The sequence below is a fragment of the Sprattus sprattus genome (assembly GCF_963457725.1).
Source record: "Sprattus sprattus genome assembly, chromosome: 5".
Taxonomy (NCBI): Eukaryota; Metazoa; Chordata; class Actinopteri; order Clupeiformes; family Clupeidae; genus Sprattus; species Sprattus sprattus.
In genome coordinates this window covers 23,762,244-23,789,318 of record NC_137924.1, presented here as the reverse complement: position 1 = coordinate 23,789,318, position 27,075 = coordinate 23,762,244, and the positions used below count along the sequence as shown (strand labels likewise).

General features: G+C 45.7%; 1 protein-coding gene across 1 annotated transcript in view; it reads right to left on the bottom strand.

The window, feature by feature from the left end:
* dnah7 (dynein, axonemal, heavy chain 7) overlaps positions 1 to 27,075 on the bottom strand; it is a gene marked incomplete at both ends in the record, with an annotated part of 65,269 nt that overhangs the window by 18,142 nt on the left and 20,052 nt on the right. Inside the window, 20 exons of the mRNA XM_080839720.1 lie at positions 423 to 556; positions 2,948 to 3,138; positions 4,003 to 4,157; positions 4,674 to 4,837; positions 5,773 to 5,958; positions 12,607 to 12,787; positions 13,327 to 13,673; positions 13,934 to 14,264; positions 14,593 to 14,822; positions 15,685 to 16,557; positions 16,837 to 17,056; positions 17,236 to 17,362; positions 17,950 to 18,118; positions 18,354 to 18,509; positions 19,907 to 20,104; positions 20,856 to 21,077; positions 22,443 to 22,574; positions 23,098 to 23,274; positions 25,117 to 25,299; positions 26,578 to 26,727. Coding sequence (XP_080695846.1) covers positions 423 to 556; positions 2,948 to 3,138; positions 4,003 to 4,157; positions 4,674 to 4,837; positions 5,773 to 5,958; positions 12,607 to 12,787; positions 13,327 to 13,673; positions 13,934 to 14,264; positions 14,593 to 14,822; positions 15,685 to 16,557; positions 16,837 to 17,056; positions 17,236 to 17,362; positions 17,950 to 18,118; positions 18,354 to 18,509; positions 19,907 to 20,104; positions 20,856 to 21,077; positions 22,443 to 22,574; positions 23,098 to 23,274; positions 25,117 to 25,299; positions 26,578 to 26,727 — 4,526 coding nt within the window. The remainder of the gene's footprint in view (positions 1 to 422; positions 557 to 2,947; positions 3,139 to 4,002; positions 4,158 to 4,673; positions 4,838 to 5,772; positions 5,959 to 12,606; positions 12,788 to 13,326; positions 13,674 to 13,933; positions 14,265 to 14,592; positions 14,823 to 15,684; positions 16,558 to 16,836; positions 17,057 to 17,235; positions 17,363 to 17,949; positions 18,119 to 18,353; positions 18,510 to 19,906; positions 20,105 to 20,855; positions 21,078 to 22,442; positions 22,575 to 23,097; positions 23,275 to 25,116; positions 25,300 to 26,577; positions 26,728 to 27,075) is intronic.

Genomic DNA, 27,075 nt, shown 5'->3' with positions numbered 1-27,075 from the left:
TTTTCCAGGCAGGTGTCTGGAAAGTGCTTTCATCCAACACGCACAATTAATATACTACACTGCACCCCTCCTGCAAATGTGGCTGGCCCGATGCTGTGTGTAAGAAAAAATGAGAAATGAGGTGGGCTCTAGAGTGAGTCAGCGCAGGCTTTTAGAGATTTAAACGCTTAATGATGCATTCGGCTGCACACAAAGGGATGTCTGCCCAAAAAAAAAAAAAAGGAGAGAAAAAAAACTAAAAAGGTACCTGCTAAAAACGTGCTACATGGTTAAGTGGAAGACACACACATACACGTGGGGATAATTTTGTGCTTTACAAATGAATGGGCTCAGTTGAGATGCATTTTCTTACACACACACACACACACACACACTCACACACACACTAAAAGCCAAACTTCAAAGGTGGCCTTTCATGTTACCTCTTGTTCTCTGCCCCCTGTAGGATGAGGGCCTGTTTTTCCTCCTCCAGGTCGGGCCTCTCTCTGGCCACCACGATGCCCAACAGCTGGTCCTGCATGCCCTCAGGGGTGATCATGAAGTTCAGCAGTGTCACCTGGGGGCACAAGGCAGCTCTCAGGTCAGCTCATTAAGGCTATTCATTTCTAACAAGCTTTTTTTCATGATGACTAAACTAAAGTAAGTTCAAAATGATTCAGGAGAGAAGGCAGGAGTCAAAAGGGCGAAAAAAATGCACTTTTGCCCTCTGTGCTCGTACATCCATTTGAGCACCACTAACGCTCACGTTTGACAGAAAAACAAAATAAGCCCTGCAGTGTGTCACCTTGCTAATGGCTTATTTAACGCACGTGTGAATCACAGCTCCAAAAAATATAAACTCGTCGACTAAGGCTAGGGCACGACGAACATTTATGGCCCTCTTTTCATTCTCTGTGCCGCCGTTTTCGGCAGTACTCATTCTCGGAGCTCGTTTGGTATCGCCTCCTGCGCCAGTCGGCCGCTCAGACGGAGCTGCAGGGAAAACCGGACGAGCTCTAATGCGCCTCAATCACTGGGTGTGGAGGCAGTCAGCGAGACCGCACCGCTCACGAAAAACCCATCCAGTTCGCCTTAATGACCGGCTGTAAAGTGGTGCCCTGCAAATGACTGCCCGAGGGATGATCAACAGTAATGCCTCATCTTAATAATGTCATTTACTTTTATGCATCATTCTCTTTAAATCACTTTTTTCTTTTCTTTTTTTTCAAGTTTTTTAGCTGCGCTGCTCCTGGGGAGGCAGTAAGTTGTGCAGTAGTTAGCGCTGTGTCTCCGAGATTGATAGACTTGGGCTCATGTTAGGCAAGTGTGCATCATATATGACCTTTTTTAACCATGCAAATGAATTCAATTAGTCTCGACATCAATTCTGAATGCAGCCCAGGAAGGGTTGTAGCCCCCTACGAAAGGGCTGATGAAGGATCGACGCCGGCGCTTGACTTGGGAAGCGTCCTTGAGAAGATCTTTCTTTAATGAAAACATGTAAATGCAAATAGCAACTACATTTCTGGGCAAAAGACCACCGTATTTAAATATGCACACAGAGAGTTATTTACACAGTGATTTCCTGCATACTAATGCTTCACCTACAGAAGAATCAATCTTTCTCTCTCTCTCTCTTGCTCTTTTTTCTTGTGCACTTTGTTTGTGTCACAGATGAGGCCATGGAAAACCGTCTCTCTTCACATCTTTCACCAAACTTTTTTAGCCTGTGTTACTGACTTTTACAACAATCTGCAGGAGAATATTTCCTCTGCTTGCCCAGGAAGGCTACGCAGCTGTTTGAAGGGGAATCGAGGAAGATGCCGATCTCATTAAAACGGACACACACACACACACAGACACACACACACACCTGCCCAGTCCATCTGGCAGTTTGGTATTTGACAGGAACATTAACAATGATATTTGATTTTTTGTTTTAGTTGTCCACAAGAAAATATGCTATAGTCCTCGTGCTATTGATTTGAGACTTCCCACAGCGACCAAACCTCTCACTGTATGCAAGTACTCATATCCAACAGCTAGCCTAAGTAACAGGGTGCACTACAACCATCATACAGATACTTAACTGTACTTAACAACAACAACAACAACAACAACAACAAAGATGCCTTTGTGAGCATTTCACAGTGGTTATCAAGTTGGCACCTTCCTTCATCAGTGTTTCGTTGAATTAGACCCACGACACCTCCAGAAGGCTCAACAGTTGTGTCTTACATCCCAGACCCACCCTCCTGCATACTTACGATAGGCTAGGACACATGTCAATACCAGAGATAACAACAGATACACCTCAAGATACACCTTGAAAAGATTTCATACCGATATGTCTTGTCTGAACGATACCCTGCCTAATGATCTAAACATAAATCTCTTTATAATATGGCATGCCACAGGCTATTCAGGGTAAAGGGGGCAACAGGCTTCTTCACGTACTACAGGTTAATTCACATGTCCTCATTTATGTAGTCTGTGATGGCCTCAGCCATAACCATTGGCTTGCAGCAGCCTCAGAAAACTCTTTCAAAGCTCCTCGGAGTGACCAATATCCAACTGAAGCGTTGTGGTTGATTGATTCAGCTACAAAGCCTATCTCTACTGGTCTTGTGTGGGCTTGACAACCTCGTTCCCTCGTTCTGCTACCAGTTCTGCATACTGCAGCTTCTTTCTTTCAAAGGAAGAACTCTCCAGGAAAGAGGAACTCGATCAGTTATGGAAACAGAAGGTGGTCTGTGGTATTTAGATGTGAGTCAGTGAAGTTTTACTAGTGCAGAGGTTAGCTAAATGAAACCTAGGGATCTTCCCATCCATTCAGCCTCTTCTGATCATAAACTATCAAGACCAGGATCCCAAACATGTCAATACACACACACATACTAAGACTCACACATGGTTAGTGTGTATGTTTGTTTTCCATGTGTGTATTTGCTTTTCCTCAGACCCCCACCTTGACTGAAGTCTCAGGCAGGTAGTGGGGGTTCCTGAGCTTGGTGGTGATGTAGAAGCGGAAGTCTGGCGCGTACTCTATGGTAGAGTCGCCCATCCGGATGCAGATGCTGCCGCCCTGCTTAAAGGTCTGCTTGAGCAGCAGAGGCTCCAGGATGGGGTCCAGCTCCTCGCCGATGTTCTCCAGGAGCACTGCAGAAGGGGGGGTGGGAGACACAGACGTGACAGATGCTTCTCAGATGCCCCACTTGGTACACAGAATTTAATTACAAAAAAGAGAGTTTAAAGAGAGTTTTACTGTGTCTTGTTAAAAGCTGAAGCACAATTAGATTAATTTTGTATCGTTTTATACTACATGTTTTTGTGATCACTATTAACCTAATTTTCTTTCATAACTTAATTGAGGCTTGTTTATGCAACACCACTGAGATAGCAAAATGAAATATGATGGGTTTCAAGGCTAACATACTGTAGTACTACAAAACACCAATGAAACTCTGAATATCATCTTATTATCATCGGCAAGTTAACATGGCATGACATGACCCTCATGACTCATGAGGCAGAACAAAGCAAGAATTCATTATCAAATAAGGAAATCAATGATTCAAATACAACACTCAAGACACAGTCAAACTAAGGGCTCCAGTTGTCCTACTTCCTCTAGATGTGAGTCAAACAGAATCGACAAAGCTCACACAGACTGGCAGACGAGAGAAGAAGAAAGAGAGAGACAGAAAGAGAGAGCAGAGAGCAAGACAGGCAATTGGCACCAGTCAGATTACATGCCTCATTTGCCTATTCTGTTCCACTCCTACCTGTGGGCCTCCCGCAGGACACTGGAGGAGTGAAATTAAGACAGGAAAGATGGCACCATAGGCTCATACTCATCAGCAAACAAGTCAAACAGCTCAGCCTCAGGGGGGGAGGGGGAGAGGCGGGCACAGGGTACCAAGAGCTTCCACAGGTATCATCCCCCTCATGCACTCAAAGGGGGAGTTAGAGTGGTGAGACAGAGACCCCTGTGGGCAGTGGGCGGTACTGCGGCGCACTGACCTGGCGTGCCAAACTGGATGCAGTTCTCCAGGGTTCGCACAAAGTCGCCGTCGCTCAGCTTGATGATGTGCAGGCTGTTGGCCTTCTCCATGTTCTTCACCCACTTGTTGGCCTGGCCCTGCGGGTCGATCATCAGGGGCCAGCGCCGGGCGTTGCTGCGAGGACGAAAATAGGAAGGAGAAGAAAAAAAAATGAGAAGAGACGGGGAGAAGATAAAAAAGATGGGAGATAGAGAGAGAGCGGATGTGAGAAGAGGTGAGGTGGGACAATGGTGTCAGGATGAACCTTGGATTCTGGTCTAGAAATGCCAGACGACTCTAGTGCTGCGCCGCATACTGAACACGTAATACGTGGCCTGTATCTGGATTTTAGCTGGATTTGTTAGCAACTAACTCCTACCTGTTTCAGTGAATAGTTTGACATGGAGGGCTATAATATGACATGTGAAAATCCCCAAACTGACATTCACACCCACCAACCCATCCACTCGAATCACTGACTACACTCTGCATTTCCGGAGTCTGGTGTCTGTGTCCAACCAGCTCAATTATGAGGACAGGTTGTTTGCACGTGATTCTTTAAACAGATGCCCCCTTGCATCAAAGTGATCAAGCTCCGTATGGTGCTGATGAGACTAGGCTGTGTGGCTAGTGCCGCGGGGGGCCACTCACGAGATGATTATGCCGTTGTCGATGGAGAAGCTGTCGGAGGGCAGGCCGGCGATGGTCCAGCTGCGGATCTTCACTGGGTCCCCAAGGGAGCTCATCAGGGACACATTCTTGGAGCAGGGGATCTCTCTGGACTTACACAGGTCCATCCACTCCTTAGTGGCAGACTGGCACACACACACAAATACACATAAACACACAAAAACAACACACATTTACAAGCACACTCACAGACACACACACACAACAACACAAACACTTTCACAAGCATACTCAGACACACACATACACAAACACGTTCATAGATGCACACACACATGCAGGATGACAAAGATACACAGACAAACAGGCAACCACAGAAACGCACACAGGCACACGCACATACACAGTTGCATACAATCAAAAATACACAATGGTATGTCAGGTGGTGAAAAGCATTTGTTCCGCTACACCCTCCTTCCTTGCCAGAGGCTGTTTAAGATCCTTATTCATGCCGCAACTGTCCCTGCCAAACCTGCTGTACAAAAAATGGAGCTTCCTCCAACAAGCATTCTAAATGGTAACAATGTTTTTTTTTATGTTTAGTTTTTTAAGTCTTTTTTAGTTAAAGCAATTTATTACGTGAAAAGAATGAAAATGTTTGGTATGGAAAACAGTAAAAAAGCTGAAAACATACAACTGAGTTCCCAACTAAATCTTTTCCCTGTGGCACTAATATTTAACTGGCTTCATTCATTTTTGATGCAAGCGGCTTTGTTGTTAAAAACAGACAACTGATGAGTAGCATGTGTAGCGACATCTGCTTTGGAGAGACAAAGGGACTGCTTTAATATGCCCCCCTATGAGTCTCATAAAGAAAGGGACGGTTAAATATTAAATACGCTGGCTTCCCATGGTCACGTACACATCAAACAGCTTTATGGTGAGTGGAAGCCCAGGACACATACAAACAAACAAACAATAAAACATATAAAAACACACACACACACACACACACACACACACACACACACACACACACACACTAGCACAGCATGTACTTGTGGAGGATCCAAATCTGCAGCGACACAAAGCTGCTTGGCGCCTCCGTCTCTGGGCTCACCTGTCTGTAACTGGATGTGAAAGCGCCCAGGTAGGCCACGATGGCTGACGAGATGAGGATGTCTCCGGTCAGGTTGTTGTAGAGCTCCCCGAGGTCGAGTGCCGTCTGGCTCCAGCGCGTCTTCTCCCCGCCCAGGCCGCCAATGAGCTGCTCGGCCCGCTCCAGCTTCTTACTGCACATATCCACCTGAGGGAAGGAAGGGCGCAGCGCTTACAGGTCACGCTTGTAAAATAGGGACACGGTTTGTTTATACCCACGGCTCTTTAGAGAAGAGCCGGTGATAAAACGGCATCACGGGCAAGGTCACCTATTTGTGTGGCCTCTCCTGGCACCAGCTCCTGTGTAAACAAGTACAGCTGCTACTCCTTAACACTGTTCTGCCTGGGCAAGGTCAGTTTCGGAGACGAATTAGCATCTCTCTCTTCAGCCATGTACTCCATTATGGATCTTTGATTGTATCTACAGCCGCGGAAAAAATTAAGAGACCACTTCAAAATTATCAGTTTCTCTGGTTTTACTATTTATTGGTATGTGTTAAAGTAAAATGTACATTTTTGTTTTATTCTATAACCTACTGGCAACATTCCTACCAAATTTCAAATAAAAATATTGTCATTTAGATCATTTATTTGCAGAAAAATGACAATTGGTCAAAATAGCAAAAAAGATGCAGTGTCTTCAGATCTCGAATAATGCAAAGAAAACAAGCTCATATTCAACTTAGGAAGAGTTCAGGAATCAATATTTGGTGGAATAACCTTGATTTAAAATCACAACTTTCATGTGTCTTGGCATGCTCTCCACCAGTCTTTCACATTGCCGTTGGGTGACTTTATGCTACTCCTGGCGCAAGAATTCAAGCAGCTCGGCTTCTTTTCATGGCTTGTGACCATCCATCTTCCTCTTGATCACATTTCAGAGGTTTTTATATGGGATTCAGGTCTCGAAATTGGGCTGGCCATGACAGGGCCCTGATCTGGTGGTACTCCATCCACACCTTTACTGGCCTGGCTGTGTGGCATGGAGCATTGCCCTGCTGGAAAAAACACTTCTCAGAGTTGGGGAACATTGTCAGAGCAAAAGGAAGCAAGTTTTTCTTCCGGGACAACGTTGTACTTTGCCTGGCTGAGGTTTGTAAAAGACCATAAGGATTGAACCAAAGCGGACTGGAGGTTCTCCTAGTTCGTCTTCTCTGATGAGTCCAATTTTCAGCTTTGCCCAACACATGGTCGTCTGATGGTTAGACGGAGACCTGGAGAGGCCTACAAGCCATAGAGTCTTGCACCTACTGTGAAATTGGACTCATCAGAGAAGATGAACTAGGAGACCCTCCAGTCCGCTTTGGTTCAATCCTTATGGTCTTTTACAAACCTCAGCCAGGCAAAGTACAACGTTGTCCCGGAAGAAAAACTTGCTTCCTTTTGCTCTGACAATGTTCCCCAACTCTGAGAAGTGTTTTTTCCAGCAGGGCAATGCTCCATGCCACACAGCCAGGCCAGTAAAGGTGTGGATGGAGTATCACCAGATCAGGACCCTGTCATGGCCAGCCCAATTTCGAGACCTGAATCCCATAAAAAAAACTCTGAAATGTGATCAAGAGGAAGATGGATGGTCACAAGCCATGAAAAGAAGCCGAGCTGCTTGAATTCTTGCGCCAGGAGTAGCATAAAGTCACCCAACGGCAATGTGAAAGACTGGTGGAGAGCATGCCAAGACACATGAAAGTTGTGATTTTAAATCAAGGTTATTCCACCAAATATTGATTTCTGAACTCTTCCTAAGTTAAAGCATTAGTATTGTGTAGTTTGAAAATGAATATGAGCTTGTTTTCTTTGCATTATTCGAGATCTGAAGACACTGCATCTTTTTTGCTATTTTGACCAATTGTCATTTTTCTGCAAATAAATGATCTAAATGACAATATTTTTATTTGAAATTTGGTAGGAATGTTGCCAGTAGGTTATAGAATAAAACAAAAATGTACATTTTACTTTAACACATACCAATAAATAGTAAAACCAGAGAAACTGATAATTTTGAAGTGGTCTCTTAATTTTTTCCGCGGCTGTATATTTATTCATTTTCCCACAAGTAAATCATTGATCTGAAGTGTAACTCTCTGGGAACATCCAAAGTTTGTACTGGGAAAGCTTTTTTGTGCCTTGTATCTGCATGTAGGCCGATGTTTGTACTTGAGAGAACATAAAGCGTCAATATGTGTTCCCTTTTGAAAAGCATTTGTGGCCGGAAAAGAAAAACTTGAAAGGCAGCAAAATGGGACGCAAAAGAGAGATGAGACCCTCGTGGTGGGAGAGCTACCCAGACCCCTGGTGACTGACAGTCTTCCTCCGCAGACAAACGAGTGCAGAGATGGCAGGGGGGGAGAGAGAGAGCAAGAGAGTGTGAGAGAGAGAGAGAGTGAGAGAGAGAGAAAGAAACAAAGAGATATTCATGAAATGTTGCTGCTTCAAAGGACACAGAGCAAGAAACAGTGAGAAAATAAACAGATGCCGAGGGAGACAAAAAAAACTCTTTAGAAGACAAAAATAAATTCTAAGCTCTCAACAAATACGCAAACAAATTTGACAGATGGGTTTTGTCGATCGGCAGGATTAATGATCTTTTGCCATCCATTTGACAAATTATGGGGACACACAAGGCATTTGTGCAGTTTCGCCAAAATTATGTTCCGGACAGGAAGAAAATTATTTTAATGTAATCGTAGGATGACATGCAAACCACATCAAAAGCAAATAAAGCTTAAATAAATATCATCGTCAGAAGCAAATAAACAACAAGAATTCAAACTCTGAATCACTTCAAATGAAGGCAATGATAAATCATTGCAGCAGTGTGGTGTATCTCCATGTCAGAATATCATGCAATTATGGTAACTGCTCCAGTTAAAGCTTATGTGGTCGTCATCTACTGTCCACCAGGACAACTGGGTGACTTCGTTCATGAGCTGGACACCCTGCTGTCATCCATCCCTGAGCATGAGTGTCCAATACTGCACCACGGACAACCTTACGCTTACCCCTCTGCACCTCTTGGACCACTTCTTCATTCACTTCGATGTTCGGCTCATTGAGCAACCCTCTGTCCCCCCTCCTACGGTCTTGTTCCGGCGCAATCTCCACAACCTCTCTCCCACCCACTTCTCCTCTCTGGTTTCTTCCGCTCGAACACCTTTATCCACTTTCTCCATACTAGGGGCCTGATTTACTAACATTGCGACCGCAGCTTAATCTGCGCCTTTGCCAGGCGCACATTAACGCACTGTGTTTTTCCGCATTTTTCGTGGTATTTATCAAACCGCGCTGGGCAATCATTATTTAGCGCACCGTTAAAAGACGGGAGAAATCGCCTGCAAGTTACTGCCACCATGGAGACTCAAGGAAGAAAAAACTAAGGTTCAGCGAAGAGGAGATAGATATATTGGTTCACGTTCACTCAATCACTGAACCTTATTCAATGTGCACGCAGTTATATTGTTGTTCTGCCCGCCATCACCTACAGCGAGATGTTTAAAAGAACACGATTATAAAGAATATGCTATTGGTGGCATTAATGCATAAACTGTCTATTATAACAATATAGATGTGTACATGGCGAGATTAATAAGTTCTACAAGGGACATGGGTTCACTACAATATATCCCCACTGAAACAAATACATTTACCAAGTAGCCAGGCCTCTCCAAAATCACCGTTGCTCAATCATGGATAGATCGATGGCACTATTCCATAAGATAAAACTGTCATGGACAGATCCAGTGTATTTGGCTACCACGTTAGTAATGGTCATGTTGGCATCACATTTGACCTGGACATTCATTGAATATGTGTGCTTTCTGTTTTGGTAAATGTGTTCGTGGATTGAAGGTGGGACTGTTTGCATGTGGGTGCAATCAATGGCTCCAATTACGTTCGGAAAGTTTAATTTCAGCTATTGTAGTGGGGTAATGTATATTGACCAGTGCGCCGTAGCAATGCGTCAAGTACCTAGGTGAATATTTGGGTGAGTGAAGGCTGAGATATACCAACTGCAGATGCTATAACTGTTTGAAATTATCCGGAGGCCAATATTTGCAAATGTTGCCAGGAGTTTAACAACTGATGGAATGGAATGTGATCGCTGGGATTGAGGGTTCGATGTCGTCTCTGATCTGGTCCAGTAATTGAAGTATTGCATGGCTGGTTAACCTGTACCGTCTAATGATTGGTGGTTCGCTTAACTGAAAAAGTGTTACGAGTTGAACAAATACGAGTGATACGAGTTGAACAAATTCTTTCTGTGCGCTGTCTCTGTCTTCTTTTTTCGCCTTGCTCTTATAACTGCTGCCATATCAACGTTTTGAGACTCAATGGAAATGCGCTACCTGGTTAAGACGTGCTTTTAGGAGGCGGAGAATTAGCCCGCAAATTAAAGATGCGCGCTCGCCAGGCAGTTTTGGCAGTGGCGGTCCGTGCATTTCACGACTGGGCCTTCAGCGATGTCCTACACGATGTTAAACTGAGTGAATCCACCTCCTAATACTATCATTATGACGCCATGGCTCTCGAACCATTATATTTATCCAGAAAGGCAGTATAAGTGAGCATTGCATCACCTTAACATAGTCGAGTACAACAGACTTTATTAATATTTCCGGAGCATTTAAAATCAATACACCCGTATTAACAATACATTGAGAGTAGTAAACTCTCAGTTATATGATGGCTTGGATATTACTGTCACAACTTAAAAATAAAAGGCGATTTTCAGGGATTAGTCTACAAAGTTTTATTAAGTCTACCGAAAGTAGCCTATGAGAGCTTAAACAAGTTTGTCCACTAAACATCGCATTGTCCCACCTGCAAAGCAGTTTCATTAAACTTCCCATCCTCACGATATCCAGTTTTTCTTGAAAGTTCCGTCTTGAAAATGGCGTTGTAATTGTATCAAAAACTGGAATTATGAAGTTGGTGTAAACTAGTTTATTTGAGTTGGTTAATGTAATTATATTTAGTCTTACCAATTGAAACAACTAGCATAATAAGCATTGAAACCGATGTACGTCGTTTTCCGTTTTCGCATTAGCCAGCTAAACTGAGCACTGAAGCACTGCACCGGTCTGCCTCAGTATCCAATCAAAGGACGTTTACGTGTCACGTTCAACGCGAGGAAAGAAATATTCCGGGCCTTCTAGAAGGCCCAGTGTCGCCAACTCGAAATCTGATTGGTTGTCACAACTGTCTGTTTCAGTTCATTCAACTTAAATGAACTGAAACAGCCAGTTGTGAAAACCAATCAGATGTACACGGGCCTTCAATGTGAATTCTGAAGGCCTCAGGGAAGAATTCTGTTCTCGGGGAATGTTTCTCGGAGCGTGGCAACACATGATAGCTGAAATATGATTGGATGAAAGCTCTAACATAAATTAACAACGCTGGAAGCTATGAAATGAAGATAATGGACTATGAGGAATAATTGAATACATATTTATGAAAAGAAAATATTAAAATTAAATGTATTTATTACATTTATTTTCTGATGATGTTTAGGCCAGCAGAGAAGGCCTTGAAGGCCCTGACGGACCACCACTGAGTTTTGGTAAATACCACGCAATACATCATTAGGCGCATTTAACTTCTCTCCTCTCATATATTTGCGCTTCACGCCCACGTTTATTATACCCTCCCATATATTTGCGCCTCACACCCACAAAGCGTAAAAATGCGCCTCTACTCATACTGTCAAGTATGGGCATTTCTGGAAAGGCACACTCCTGGTTTGAATCGTACCTCACTGGGCGCTTGTTCAACGTGTCATGGCAAGGTCAGCTGTCTGTACCTCACCGCCTCACCACAGGGGTGCCCCAAGGCTCGTGATGGGACCACTTCTCTTTGCCATTTACACCACCTTGTTGCGCCCTATCATCCACTCGCATGGTTTTTCCTATCACTGTTATGCCGATAAGACTCAACTGTTTCTGTCCCTCCTGAGGACACCACTGTCTCGGCTCAGATTTCGTACTGTCTCTGATATATCCACATGGATGAAAAATCACCACCTCCAGCTGAACCTGGCCATAAAGAAACTGATGGTCTTTCCAGCAAAACAGGCCATCCACTACAACATCAATATCAATATTGACTCCTTATCTCTTGTTCCTTCCAAAACAGCAAGAAACCTCTCGGTCATTATTGATGACCAACTGACTTTCACTGACAACATCGCCCCTTTTCCAGGCCGTACCTAACTCAGTATGCCACCCAGCTGCTGGTGCAAACCTTGATGAGTTCCCGCCTTGACTACTGCAACGCCTTCCTAACACACCTGCTGGCTTGCGTGAACTACACATGATCCAGAATGCGGCAGCGCATCTAGTGTTCAACCAACCAAAGAGGGTACACGTCACCCCGCTACTCACTGAGCTCCACTGGCTGCCTGTAACTGCTCACATTAAGATCAAGTCACTTGTGCTTGCCTGCAGAGTGATTGCTGGTTCTGCTCCCACCTACCTTAAAGCTCTTGTAAGGGCAAATGTTACACCAAGGATGCTGCGCTCGTCTAGTGTGAGTGTCATTTGGCACTGCCGCCTGTGCAAGAACGGCAATCCAGACTATTCTCATTTGTAGTTCCACGTTGGTGGAACAAACTGCCTAGCACTACCAGAGCAGGGGCGTCCCTCTCTACCTTCAAGAAGCTTTTGAAGACCCAATTCTTCAGAGAGCAACTCCCTTCCTAAATGGCACTTTGACTAGTACTTAACATGCATTTACAGCAGTTACATTCCTGCACTAAATGACTAAATGTAAATGTAGAATGACTGCAGCCAGTCTTGCTCACCTGGTTCTCCAGGTCAGCCTTCTTGTTCTTGTTGGCCAGCAGGGTCGCCTCCAGATCGGCCAGTTTATCCTGGACCTCTTTTAGGGCCGCCAGCTTCTTCTGCAGGCTCTCCATGGCAACCTTCAGCTCTCCCTCAGCCTGGGCCAGCTTTTCTTTCTTAGGAGCCACTACCTTGGCAACACTGAGGGGGGAGAGTTAAGAGCAGAGAACCTTTTTGTCTTTTCTTTTCTTTCCCAAAGAGATAAGTTGTAAGGAGCATGGTCTTTTATTGTGACATGTCAGCACTCTCATCAGTAAAGCATGCAGTAGAGGTTGAGGTAAATGTTGTGATCAGAAAAAGACCAAAGCCTGATGATATGCAACCAAAAGTTTAAAGAGCAAATAAAATAAAATGTGGAGACATTACGCTTTTCTATTGCCTTTATCCTGTGCATAAATGCCCAGTTTGGGTGTGAATGTCCACACCGTTTTAGTTTCATGCTTTAATTTGGCAGATGCTTTTACCTAAAGCAACTGGTAATTGAAGAACAACAAACAAGCCTCAGTCAATTAGCAGACCACAGAGTAAGCACTAAGTACTAATTTTGTTCAGTCTGAGAAAGTGCACAGAGATTGGCTCAAGAAGTGCAATGTAAGTGTGAGTTAGGCGTGTTAGTGTGTTAGAGGTGTTAGGAAAGAGCGTTTTAAAAAAAAATTCTGGTGATAACTGTGGTAACTAACTTGTCGTAGGATTCCATGGCGCACACCCATTTGCAGAGGCCCTCTGCAGCAGTGGAGGCCATGCGGATCTTCTCGGGGACGAAGTCCGGATTGGTGACGTACTTTGTGCGGATGACGGCTATCTGGCTGGGCGGAATTGCGTCTTTGTTGTACTCGTGCAGGCTCTGCAGGAACTTCATGTCTCCCAGCAGCTTCTTGGCCGGGCCCCAGTAATCCTCCACCTTCTTGCCCGAGCCCGACGGGTCGGGGATGCGGTCTGGCTTGATGCCCTTCAGGATGCAGATGGCCTCCATCACCAGCTTCACTCCGGCAGGTGGACTCTTCATTGACTTCACCATGGTGATGTCCTACAAAGGACATTACCAAAACCAAAACCATGTCACTTGATTGAATGGAAAATTGCTATTTGCCATCCTAACTAAATCAATTAAGGAACAGCGATACTTTGTAATACATATTGTCTTTTCACATCTGTGTCACATCTTGGAATCCTGTTCCTTTATTAATCTTATGTCATTGACATTGTCTATTGGTTCTCTAAACCAAATGAGGAAAATAGAGCTCTACTCTATGAACATGTTCATTTCCTGAACGTCCTCTACCTCACCCCTTGTGTGAGAGTGTCTAGGGCGGAGAGGGCCGACTCCAAGATGGGCATGGCCACGGCGAGGTCGGCGTCGCACTCGTCCTTGATGGCCTTGGCCGCCATGGCCTGCTCGTTGGCCACTGCCTTGTCCACTAGCACCACCTTCTCTGTCTTGGCCACCTCCACGGACTCGTGCTCGATCACCACCATCATCTGGTCCACCTCCTTGCTGGCCACCACCAGCTGTGGCTGCAGCCCCGTCAGCTCCACCTGCATGGTGGCCACCTGTGCTGCTGCCGAATTCAGCTTTTCCAGGCCCACCTCGTAGCGCCGCTTCAGCGTCATCACCTCGCTACGCAAACACATCAGAGTTAGCAGCAGCAGCAGCAGCATAAACCTCCTCATCATCTTTCTCTTTGAAAAGATGGCTAAGCTAAACACCAGAGATACCGGTTATACACTTACAGAGAACACACTTGTGACTGAGATTGTGTGTTTGCCCTGGTTATTCTAGCTAAGCTCACCAATAATAGTAGCAGTATGAATATTTATTCTGTTATTCTGAAAATATAAAAAAAAACATTTTTCAATTACCAATCATATTAACAGCTTCCATCATTTTAGCCTAAACTTTATGTAAACTTCGTCAACAGAGGCAATAACAGACGTGGGCCCCTTACGCTCTCTTCTTCTGCAGCAGCCCCTTGAAGGTGGAGATGAGCTCCAGGTAGGAGGTGGGGGTGACATAGTTGTGGCGCTGCAGCTCAGACAGGAAGCGTGTCGACAGGTTGTGGGTGGACAAGTGGAAGCTCTTGCACATGTTGATGCAACCCAGGCGTGCGTCATCACTCATCTCCACGTCCTCTAAGAAGCAGGAGGCCACAGCCTGCAGTGCGTCCTCTGGCCAGCTCTAAGGCGGAAGATGAGAAGAGACATGGAGGGAGAGAGAGAGAGAGGGAGGTGAGAGAGAGGGAGATAGAGAGGGAGAGAGAGAGAGAGAGAAAGAGGGAGGAGAGAGAGACGCCTTTACATAATCAGCTTCAAAGCTCAGCATCAAACACACACACATACACAAACACACACACATACAGATACACAAACACACACACAGATACACACACACACACAGTGGGAGGCCGACATGTCTCCTGCTGACACAGGTTTGAAATCTGTAATCAGTTTAACAGAGCCCTTGCTGTCATAGAAACAAGACATAATTGGGACGACAGACAATAGATAAACCTGATTTGAAAAGCCACGGCCCCAGGAAGTTACAGCAAAAACAGAGGCGCTCATTGTGTGTAATTAGCAAGGGAACACCGCAGGCCTCCACCGCAACACAAATGATAAGTTTAATTTGGAGAGTTCCATCTTTCATTTAGCAGATGACGTCTTTTGACAGCAAATTAATAGCCACCTCAATTTTGTTCTTTTGACAATGGCAGTTGTTGGTGCTCTTCAGTTAATCAGAGGTCTGTGTGTGAGTGTTTGTGTGTGTGGAGGGGTTGATAATCAACGACTGGCTGTGAGTGTTTGTGTATGTGTGTGTGTGTGTGTGTGTGTGAGTGTGAGTGTGAGTGTGAGTGTGAGTGTGAGTGTGAGTGTGAGTGTGAGTGTGAGTGTGAGTGTGAGTGTGTGTGTGTGTAGGTGGGAATAGGGAGGGGTTCATAATAGATACTGGCTGTGTTCATGTGTGTTTGAGCGTGTGGAGGGGTTGATTATCAACAATCAGTGAGTGTGAGTGTACTGTAAGTGTAAATGTGGAGTCTAACCTGGAACCAGTCGATGGTGCAACAGTTGATGAGCGCGGGAAAGCGCCGCAGGCGGCTGCGGAAGGCGTCGCCGATGGGGCTCATGGCCAGCACCACGTGCAGCTGAGTGCGGCAGCGCTCCAGGAACATGTTGAAGAGCGCCAGCGGGCTGCCGTCCGTCTGCTTGTCGCGCTCGCGCTGCCGGTCCAGCACACGCATGCGCTCGCAGATCTCCGCCTTCTCGTCCACGGCAAACAGGTTGGGCACCTCGCCCGTGTTCAGCAGGTTGCTGACGTCCTCTAGGAAGGACTCCATCTTGATCTGTGTGTCGGTGAAGAGGAAGACACCCTGCGTCTCGGTGGATGTGGACTTGCGCATGATCGCCTTCAGGTCGTCGCGCCACTCGACCATGCCGTAGCTCTTGGCCAACTCGATCTGGAAGAGCTCGGTCTCCGCCATGTGGGCGGCCAGGCGGGTGAGCGACTGCCGGCCGCTGCCCCCCATGCCCACCAGCAGCGCGTGGCCCCACGGCTGCTTGATGACGCGCGAGATGCGGCACACATGCTCGATGGCGAAGCGGAACAGCACCAGGTTCATGGGCGCCTTGCTGATGTTGTTGTACTCTTCCAGGTGGCCCTCCACCACCTGGCGCAGGCGATCCAGGTCGGCCACCTCGCGGTAGCTGCGGTCCTCGCCCTTGGGGTCGTGGAAGTCACAGAACATGAGGCTGCGCAGATCGTCCTCCGTCACACAGTTGTCGTTGTCCTGGTCCAGGTGCTTAAAAAGGCGGTGGAAGTCCTCCTTCAGGTGGCTATCACACACCTTCTGTAGGTAGCCCACCATCCACGCCTGATCGGACTTGTGCACCAGCCTGTCATAGTACACCCTTTGTACCTTATGCCAGGAACAAAGAGAGCAAGAGAGATACAAACATTTCTCCATTAGTAATACTGAATTATTCATAAGTGCAAAATGTAAACTTTTCTTGAATTGGTAAACAAACTTTTAATTTGTGTTTTCATTGTTATACAAGCTTGTTTTGTGTGGCATACCCAACAAGAGTTGTTTTCTCTCAAACAAAAGCTAAATACTGTATCATCCTTTCTTTAATTCTGCTTGGAGAAATGGGTCACTTAGAGGCACACTTGGCAGGCTAGTCCATATAGGGATTACCTCATGCACCCAGAGGCGCTTAATGGCTTTGGGATCTTCAATCGTCTCTGGCCTGGACAGACAGACTCCCTGGATGACGCGAGAGAAGTCACGGAGGTTGAAGAGATAGTGGGACTTGGCAGGGGTGGGCAAAAGGTTCTTAGTTGCCTCCTGGTACACGGACATGGTGGCATTTATAATCTCGGAGGTCAGACTGGTGAATGGCTTTGGGAACGCAAACCTGGGAATGAATTCAGACGGGATTATCTACAGCCAAAGCAGTGCTGCCAATACTGCGATAAGTGCAGACTGCTGATTGCAAGTGATACTTTAACTATTTATCATCTACTTTAGCTAATCAAATAAACAAAAACACATTAGCTCATGATGAATCTGGGGTGGAGTATATAATTGACTTACCGAATGCTCAGGTGCCAATCAAGAATGCGGGAAAAGATGGTGTACATGGTTTTCTCATCAAATTCATTAATTGTCAATGTGTTGAAGTGGCGAAGGAATCGGCCTGTCACTGGGTTCCTTCCACCACCTATGAAGAGTAAAATATGACTGCTGGTAGTGGGCTGAAGAAGAATCAACAGAACACCTAGGCTAATCGATAATCTTGTCTATTTGTTATGATTAATTTAATTATAATTTGGTGAGGAAAAGTTTACAGCAATGTAAAAATACAGCAATATAAGAACTACTTTATGAACCGTTTTACAGGGACACCAGATTAATCTGATGGGTTGTGAGATGATTAATGGGAGAGGAAAGATGAGGTGTTTTCAGTTTTTGCACTTTTTCCTCTAATCATTGTTTTTTGGTGAGATATTATGTCATTTTTATGTGAGAAGTTTAGAGGGAAAATCACTATTTGGTGGACCAACTCCTCAACATATGACATCTGACCTCGACTAGAAACTGCTTTTAGTAAGACGTCAGAAGCCAAGAAGGTTAGAAACTAATAGTTTAATCTTTAACCATGAGATTTATTTGAAAAGCTTTTAATATCATCCATTGTATAAAATCTTCATGTTAAAATGTACTATAGCTGTTCTATACCCCCCCCCCCCCCATCATCTATCCACCCCTTATCAGGGAAGAGGGTCGCTGGGTAGAGTGCAGACTCACCAGGTGGCCCCATGGCGCACATGATCTGGATGTCCACCAGGTTGATGGTGGAGCATTCCTTCGTGTCGTACCAGTTCCAGTGGTCCAGCCACTGCCTCAGGAGCTCCACGGGGGGCTGAGCTCCGTACGTCTCACGCGCGGGCATGTTCACGTCGTCCACAAACACCACCTGCCCCAATCGAAACAGCAGAAACATAACATCCATCAAGGACAACGTCACCACTTTGTTGTTATTCTTCTCTCCTTCAGATCGGATGGGTGGTACACAGTATATCATAGCATGTCTTAAAAGAAATTGGTTTATGCACATTTGGTGTGACCCATCTGTGATGCATCTGCCTACCACACAAGTGCATATCTCAAACACACACACACACACACACACACACAGAACATCTGTTTACCGTTTTCTTGCCCATCGGTGGGCCGTACAGACCCTTGCGGCGCTTGTCCAGCTTGGACATGACGATGTTCTGGGTCTGGGCGGCTGTGGTCTGCGCTGAGAAATTGAGCTGAAGAGGGTTGTACACGTCCTTCTCCAGTCGATTCAACAGGAAGTCCTAAACGCAGAGAGAGAGGAGACCACTTTAGGGTTAGGGTTAGCGTTTGCAAATCATGCACATCTGAATAACTTGGTAGTAAAGTGACAGGCTTTAAGTACCTAGAGGCATATCTCTGGGGAAAAAAATAAAATGTTCTATTCACACTATAACTATGACCACTTCCACCTTGAAAAGAACATAGAACACAAAAGTCCCCAGTGGGTAGACGGCATAAAAATCCATGCATTCAAGAAATCCCAAAAATCCATACATGCCATTCAAGCTATGATGGAAAGCCACTTCACTCTCAAAGAAACTATTGTGTGAAAAAAAATGTACGTCTCAAAAGACAAGCTGGTTACTTCACAAATAAATGCTGAGCCGTTTTTCTGAGGTATTGTGTGTACTGTAGGCAGATCTGTCTGCATTACTAAAAGAGAACCCCTACACATAGATGTACTTTGCCACAAATGGTGGCTGCCTTGAGTCTTAAGCATGTAACAGTTAATGTGTTTTGAAAGCAGTGAACATGGTGGTGTGTGTGTGGGGTGGGGTGGTGTGGTGGTAGGCACGGTGATGCCATATGAGCGTAACGAGGCGGGTAATGGATGAGGCCGTTAGCATGATGGATCTGGGCCGCGGTTGTGTCTGCTGCCGCGCCAGCCCCCCTCGCCGCCATGAAAAAGCAGAGCAGCTTGCGCTCTTCCCTTCTCCATGGAGCAGGTCGGCAGGGTTTGGCACAGTGTGCGGCAGTTGGTCTGGGGCCTCTGGCTCATTTATCAAAGCTAGCCTACCCCCCCACCCCCCAACCACCACCAACCGGCAACACCAGCTCCCACATCCCAGCCCTCCGTCCCCCCCTGCTATGCCAGACACATAGACTCTCGACTGGGCACAGCACGCCTGTCGGATGCCCCACAGCTCTTGAGCCTGGCCCGTCTCCTTGGCTATTCAAACTGTTGCTGGCGGAGCACTGGATGAACGGCGCCTGGACGCTATGCAGTGTGGGCAGCTGAAGAGGCAGTCTACTCTACCTGCTGCTGGCAGGGCTGAGAGCCATGCAGTCAGGCTCTGAAACATGGCAGGCTGCTACGGGTGAACTACATGGTCATCCAAAAGATCATTTAGAGATAGAAAGAAAAAAACAGATGAAAGGGCTGGGGGTAGTTGTTTTTTTGGGACCTGTGCAAGGTGCAAAGGGTTCAAGAAACAAATGAGAATTGACTGGTTGACACACTAAAATAAACACAACATACAGTCCGACAAAGTCATGCTCTTGGCAGACTGACCAAGAAACAGACCTGACGGGGGCTGGCATGATGACAGTGACCGGCAGACTAACTGACTGTGTGACTGACTGACTGACTGACTGAGAGAGTGAAGCCTGGGAACAACCTGTGAGCACTGCCACTCACTATGATGTAGACGCTCTTGCCGGTGCCGGTGGGCCCGATGATGATGGTGGGCTTCTGGTGGGTGACGAGCATCTCCATCAGCGCTGTGTAGCGCACTGTGTTCTCCGTGGGCACGATGATCTCGTTGAACTGCATGTCCTTGGGGATGGGACGAGCCGCCTGCAGCTCATTGGTCCACAGCTCCCACCTGCCTGGACCCTGGTTCAGAGAACGTGGAGTTGTTCAAAGACTCCAACACAAAGTTGAGCTGACAGTAATAAAAAGGTATCGCCCTGCCATAAATGACATTATCTCATACCACAAGTGTTCTTCCAAATTACAATAAAAAAAATGAAATTCTGATAATTGCAAGTATATTTCATTAAACATTAAAAAGCTGCAAGAGGAAGTGTCTTACTAACAGATTTAAGACCTTTTATATTGTGGGCATTGGCTGAGTAAAGTTAACTTTAAATAATGCACGAGTGAACACAGTTCCATAAGAGGTACCCAGTTGTATTTCAGACAGGAAAATCCATTTTAGAAATCCATTTGATGGCTCAATAGGCTCAAAAGGAGCCTGTGAGAGTGACTAAAAGCACTTAGACAGACAGAAATGCTCATGACGCCGTTGGCTTCAGCTATAGCCTTAGCAACAGGTTGGGCTGGTATGGAGGAACAGTGAATTTGAGAGCTTAAAACTAACGCACAGCGAAACATAAACGCAGCTCAGTTATTCACTCTCGTCATTCAACTCATTTTAAAAATGGCACACTCTCAGCCATTAACATGAGACATATAAGTGCATTAGTACTATAAAGCACAGTGAGAGAAATCACACAGAGAGCGTGGGCAGTTGCATCACTGATGAGTAGCGGACTGAGTTTTAACAGGCAAGCTGTTCAGCTTCCACCGGGCAAGTTAATAATTGCAATCGGAGAATGCGGACAGGCGAACGCAGTGACCTTACCTCCTTGACGAATCGGTACTGGTAGAGCGTGCCCTCCTCGGGCAGCGGTACAGTCAGCTGCTTGGCAGGGGGCTCCACGAGCTCCAGGAGGCCGTGGCGTGTGCGCGTCTCCTCGCTCAGCCCGCCCGTCAGCAACTCCCGTGCCAACTCGTCAAACTTTAGCCGGCCGACCTCCTCGCAGCTGGCGCCCACTGACCACACCCACGAGAAGACGAACATCCCCTGCCCAGCAGAGGGGGTGGAAAGGGTCAAACACACACCCCACACACACAACAGGACAAGACATTTTCTGAGGAGATCAATTATCTGGATGTACAGTACACACACATATGCACACACGGAATAATGAGGGTCAATAAATAGCCGGAAAAATAAAGATCAACTCTGTGTGTGTGGGTGTGTGAAGGTGAGAGGGCTAATAAAAGGGCAATAATTAAGACATGTTTGGATTTATAAATTCATCCAATATACAGTTTTAATAACTTCTATAAAATTGGGTCTTTTCTTCATTATAGTTCCACCTCGTGGCCCCATGCTGAGCTGCGCCCACCCAGGTTGAAAGTTCTGTTAAAGTAAGCTACGCGGATAGTTGACATTTTGTTGAACTTTCTGGAAAGCCTTGGTTGAAACAAACAACACCTCCTTTACATAACTTTAAACACATTATTATCATTATAAAACCTCATGTTTACTTTCATCGATGTAAGGCCGGCCAACAAACACTGCCCAGAGTGAACCCTAATTAGGCCAATAATCTAATCCATTATTCAACAACTCTCGTCATTAATCACAGGAATTGGAGCACACCTTCAATCCGCACCAATAATAGCAGTGGGGAAGAAAAAAAAGCCATCGATCTGGCACAAAATTATGTCTGCTGTTGTAGTGTAGATAGAGCACGCTCTGCACTATTGATTGGAGATGGTGAGAATCAGAAGACTAGCCTCAGGTGACCTCGCCAGACAAAGACACGAGGGCAAATAATAGCGATTTCTAAGGCATTGATTTGACGTGAGGGAATCAATGGAAGTACAGAAAGGGGTGGCTTATCTCCTACAATGAGACAGACCTCTCTCAGTGGATGAGTGGATGTGGAGATTATTACATGTGGGGGTAATAACAGCTCAAATGGATGCAGAGTCTGCACGGCACTGTCAAACTACCTCCTTTCACACCTCCATGATGAACCCTTGATGACAGAGCACCTTTCACTCTAACCAAAGGCTCTGACACAGAATCCATAGCGAGCCATAAATAGAAAGAGTGGTCCGTTTGTGTGTGAAGAACTGTGGGGTGACGTATTGTCACATAGTGTCTTTGTGGCCTTATGCCGTGTGACATCTAGTGGTTTCTCTCAAAGAAACTTGTTAAGTACAATAAATCTGTTAAGATTAGTTGCACCTCCAAATTTACAAAACACATACAGTCTCATTGCACGATCCGCACATGCACTAACACTAGTAAGAAACTGTGTGCCTGAAATAAATGGCATTGTCCTAATGGCATGCACCTAAAAAGTGCGCCAGGAATATGTTACTATAATTATGATATGTGTAGAGTGCTGTATTATTACAGATGGGCTCTGACCTCCAGCCAGGAGCATATGTCTCTCTCGTTCATGCTCTTCATCTTGGCCTCATCCCTGAACTCATCCATCAGGCAGTCCATCAGATTCATCAGGGAGTTGGCCAGGTTGGTGTCAGACGTCGGGGACAACTCCTGTCAAATTACACAACAGCGAAGACAGAGGGTATGTAATATTGCATACCGTCAGGACAAAATGAATCTGGACAGGATGATCAGTGAGTGGATTTGAGCTCTATATTACCCAACAAAATGATCATGAAAGATTCATATTTTCACAGAGCACATGAATTAAGGGAAAAAGCCATTGCTATTTCAGCATGACTTTACAAGCTTCAGAAATTGTCCTTTAAAACGTTAAAATGTGAAATATAAGAAACGTTATAATGAGAAATATAAGAAATCAGAATCAAATATTCCTCAAAGCCTTTCAATAACCACATCTAATATGTGTACTGCACAATATGTTGTGTCTCTTATTAGCTATAAAGAACTATAAACTACAGCTATATAGAACTATAAAGCAATAAAACAGTGGTACTGGTTACGTGTAATAGGACCAAGGATGTGAAAAGGATAAAAACTGTATGGATGGCTGTGTAGCCTTGTCTCAATCCATCTGCCTTGCCTTGAGATGGCACTTGATGAAGTGTGTTACCTTGGTTGCCTTGCGGATGAGCTGTAGGCTGGCGGGCAGCACCCTGTCGAAGAGGACGGTGAGCAGGTCTTTGTGCAAAGGCTTCACTGTGGAGGGCAGTGTGTTCAGCCAGGACAACATTAAAGGCCTCCACCCCAGCATGTGGGGCTCCATGTAGATCATACCGCAGCGGGACACCTGCCGTTTCCACACACACACACACACACACACACACACACACACACACACACACACACACACACACACACACACACACACACATTAAGTTATATTCACATGCTGATACATTTTTAAGAACAAAGCTAAAATTGTTCCACAAAAACCCAAAACCGATGAATGTGAAAAAAAAAAAAAAAACATACAGCACGTATTGCACAAACACAATACATGGACAAATAAATAAATTTGGATCTCAGCGAGTCTTACGAAAAAGGCACACAGACCACAGACAATATCCAAAAAAGCTGAGCTAACATACCTGCATGCAAATACCACTTCAATGTTATGGGCCTGACATGGAAAGCAGCACAACATTAATCTCCTGTATGTTGGCCTCATTTTTAACCGCACACGTGTTGGAAATAGGAAGCCGCAGGAGCCTTAATATGAAGACAAATAGTGGACGTGTGTGGAAATAACGACTGAAATAGCAAGTGGTGGCCTTTTTCTACTGGAGCCTGAGTCTGAGGAGGCCCAGCGGTGGTGGGAATGTGTGCCACTGCACAGGTGTGGGGGGCAGAGGGTCAGTCTGAGCCAGCAGGCTGCTTACGGATGGAGGTCCCATTCCAGACGATAGACAGAGAGAAGATGAGAGAGAGAGAGAAGGCAGTGAGATAGAGAGAAAGAGAGAGAAGCAGCCACAAGCGGTACTCACCAGAAATGGAATTCAGAAGACATGCTACAGATAGAGAGAGAAAGAGAAACGGAGGGAAAGGGAATGGAGGAAAATAGGAAATGAGCGTTAGGGGAGGACTGAGAGAAGACTATCTGAAAGAAGACAAGGGGCAGCTGGGTTCCACTCGGAGGCCTGCTTGCCAGTTCTACATGCAATATCACACACCCAGCTCATCCATAACACATACTAGCCATCCCAAAAACAGACACTTCACTTTCACTAGCTCGGCCTCCAATAAGTTTGGACACAAAAAGGAGACACTGGGGGAATAGCACTGTGGGATCACAGAACAGGTGGTTGTGAATTTGGCATGAGAAACAGGAGGTGTGCGAAGTGCAGAGTCTTGCATCATTAGCGTGCGTGTGTGTGTGTGTGTGTGTGTGTGTGTGTGTGTGTGTGTGTGTGTGTGTGTGTGTGTGTGTGTGTGTGTGTGTGTGTGTGTGTGTGTGTGAGTGAGAGGCGTGGGCGAGCCTGTGCACATCATCACAGAAGCCAGGAGGCTGCTGCACTGGTACCTCTTTTGGGGGAGAAGAATCAGTGGGCTCCCTCTGAAAGCAATTTTGACAGGTTTTTCCTCAGGATGCTCCTACACAACCTGTAACTGCAACAACGCAATTTTCTTCACAGGATAACCTATTTCTTTTTTTTCTTTCTCCCTCTCTCTCTTTCTCTCGCTCTCTCTCTTTCTCCCTCACATCAAAAGATAAAGCAAATGTACCTATTAGGCCTGATGCATGCCCACGTAAAAGGAAAACATTTCCACAATGAATGCAAATAATTTCTATATGGGGTGTACATAAAGGGCTTATTTGAAGAGGAAGATACAGGTTTTTTTCTCGCACAAAACTCTGGAGGCATTGGAGGCATCTGACAGCCCAATAATCAGACAAACCATGCACTGACAAGGGAGACAGCGGAACATAGCATCTGGCGCGGCTTCAAAGAAACCTGGGAAGGAAAAAAAATCTCTCTCCCTTACACGGCTGCTCCTAGGGTTTGCATGCATCATCACAAACATCGACAAACACACAAAGAAATAGACATTTCATCTCCTCCACAAGAATCCCACGTTCGACCCACGGGTGGCGTTCAGGATGCCAGGGGAAGCGGCTTGGCTTTCTCACCGTGGCGGGGGAGGCCACCTCCAGGTCCGCAGGCTCGAAGATGAGGCTCATCTGCGGGGACATCTGAATGATTTCGCCGCTCATCAGGCACAGCTTCTTGTTGTCGTCCAGCACCGTGTTCATGTTCTCGATCCACACGGCGTCCACTGGCCCGTCAAAGATCAGCCACTTCCTGTCAGGGCTCTGTGAACACGGGAGGGACATACATCACTTGAGTGTTTACACTTCTACTTTCAAGTATTACCCAGAAATCATCAATGAGTAAATAAACAAAATTGTACAAAATTGTACACAAGTACAAATTGTATACTTCTGGACTCATTAATTACAAAAGTTCTTGTTATTTAGTGACCTCTGTGTAGAGTGGTGTATATCACAAATTGCATATACACTATGTATTATTGATATACTTTACGTTACATTGGATGTGCAGCATTTTTGACGCCTTCAGATTTTGCCAAAAGTGAATTGGTCCTTTCTGTTAATGACTTGCAAGTCTTTTATGATGATATTCCAAGGTGTTGCAATAGTGCTCATCCCAAGGCTCTGGTGTCGTTTGACTCATATCGTCATGTAACTTCACTAGTTTTGTTGATGCAGGATCAAAACAGAAGGGGGGGATGGGGGGTCTTGAAACGCATACTGAGTCGGTCTGAAACACCTGGATGTTTTCACTCAGTTCTAATTATAGCATTTAGAGACTGTGGCTGCGTGCCAGTCCTTGTTCTCGACGAGTGTGAAGAGAGCCGTTTCATGGGTCGGCCCCCCGCGAGGCCCTGACAACGAGGCGCACGTGTGTTATCCTTCTGCAACATCGCCGCAAACAACAAGGCCCCCTCTCCTGAAGGTCCCCAGGGGGGGAGGGGAGAGACGGAGAGGGGGAAAGGGAGAAAAGAAAAAACATCTCGGTGACAGATCTCTGAGAACGCAGCCGAGTCTCGAGCCTTCAGAAGATGACACACAGCGCCTGTCGCCATGGAGACAGAGCTGCTGCAAGCCCGACGGAGCTGCGGGGCGGGAGGCGTTAGGATGCCGGTCCCCTGAGTGGCGCGTGAGAGGTAAGGCCGGTGCCGACTGCACTATACTTGATGAATTTGTGACGGAACGGAAAGTTTTAGACTTCTGTTAAGTTCGCGCATGTGAATCACAGTAGGGGTTCCTGACAGAAAAGACTATTTCTTCCTAATGCGGATGAGCAGAGTGCTCTAATAAACTAAGGGAATGGGACACAAATACGGAGAGAAGGGCAGACAAAGGAAGGGAAATAGGAGAGAGACAGAGAGAGGAAGCAGAGGTATGCTGTGGGTACCATAAAAGGATGGTGAAAGAAAAAAAAAAACATGAAATGCGAGGGAGAAGGAGATATAGTTTCTTTTTGTATTTCTTGAAAAAACGAGCAGTGAAAGTTTCCTCCGCTGTTGCTCAGATGCAGGTTCAGAAAGAATAAAAAACATGTCTCACCTGAGAAGTTGCGAAAGCTCTGTAGCTGACTGCCAGAATCCCATCTGACCACTCATGCGAGATGGGGTCAAACTGACCATACAGCTGACCCATGGTAATGGACTTTGGGTTGATGACGGTGATCTGCACTCTATTTTCATCCATCAGGCCCTGCATGGAACAGCACACACATACACACAGTTATTGAAACATACAAACTGGATCTATTTTGGACATGATACACAACAAAAGCCACTGCAGGTAAATTAGGTATGTCACACTGGTGGAGCTCATCATGTAACATGGAATTAACACTGAATGTCGGGAAAATGAAATACATACATTTTTTGGCACTGTTGATCCAGTTATATTGAACCACTGCAGAGCTTGATAGCAACAACATCAGCTGTGAACCTTGACATATTTTAATATCAATTGCAATTGAACCAGTAACACGTAATGCCGTGAAAATGAAATAAATGTAGTTGTGGCACTGTTGATCCCGTTATATTAAACCAC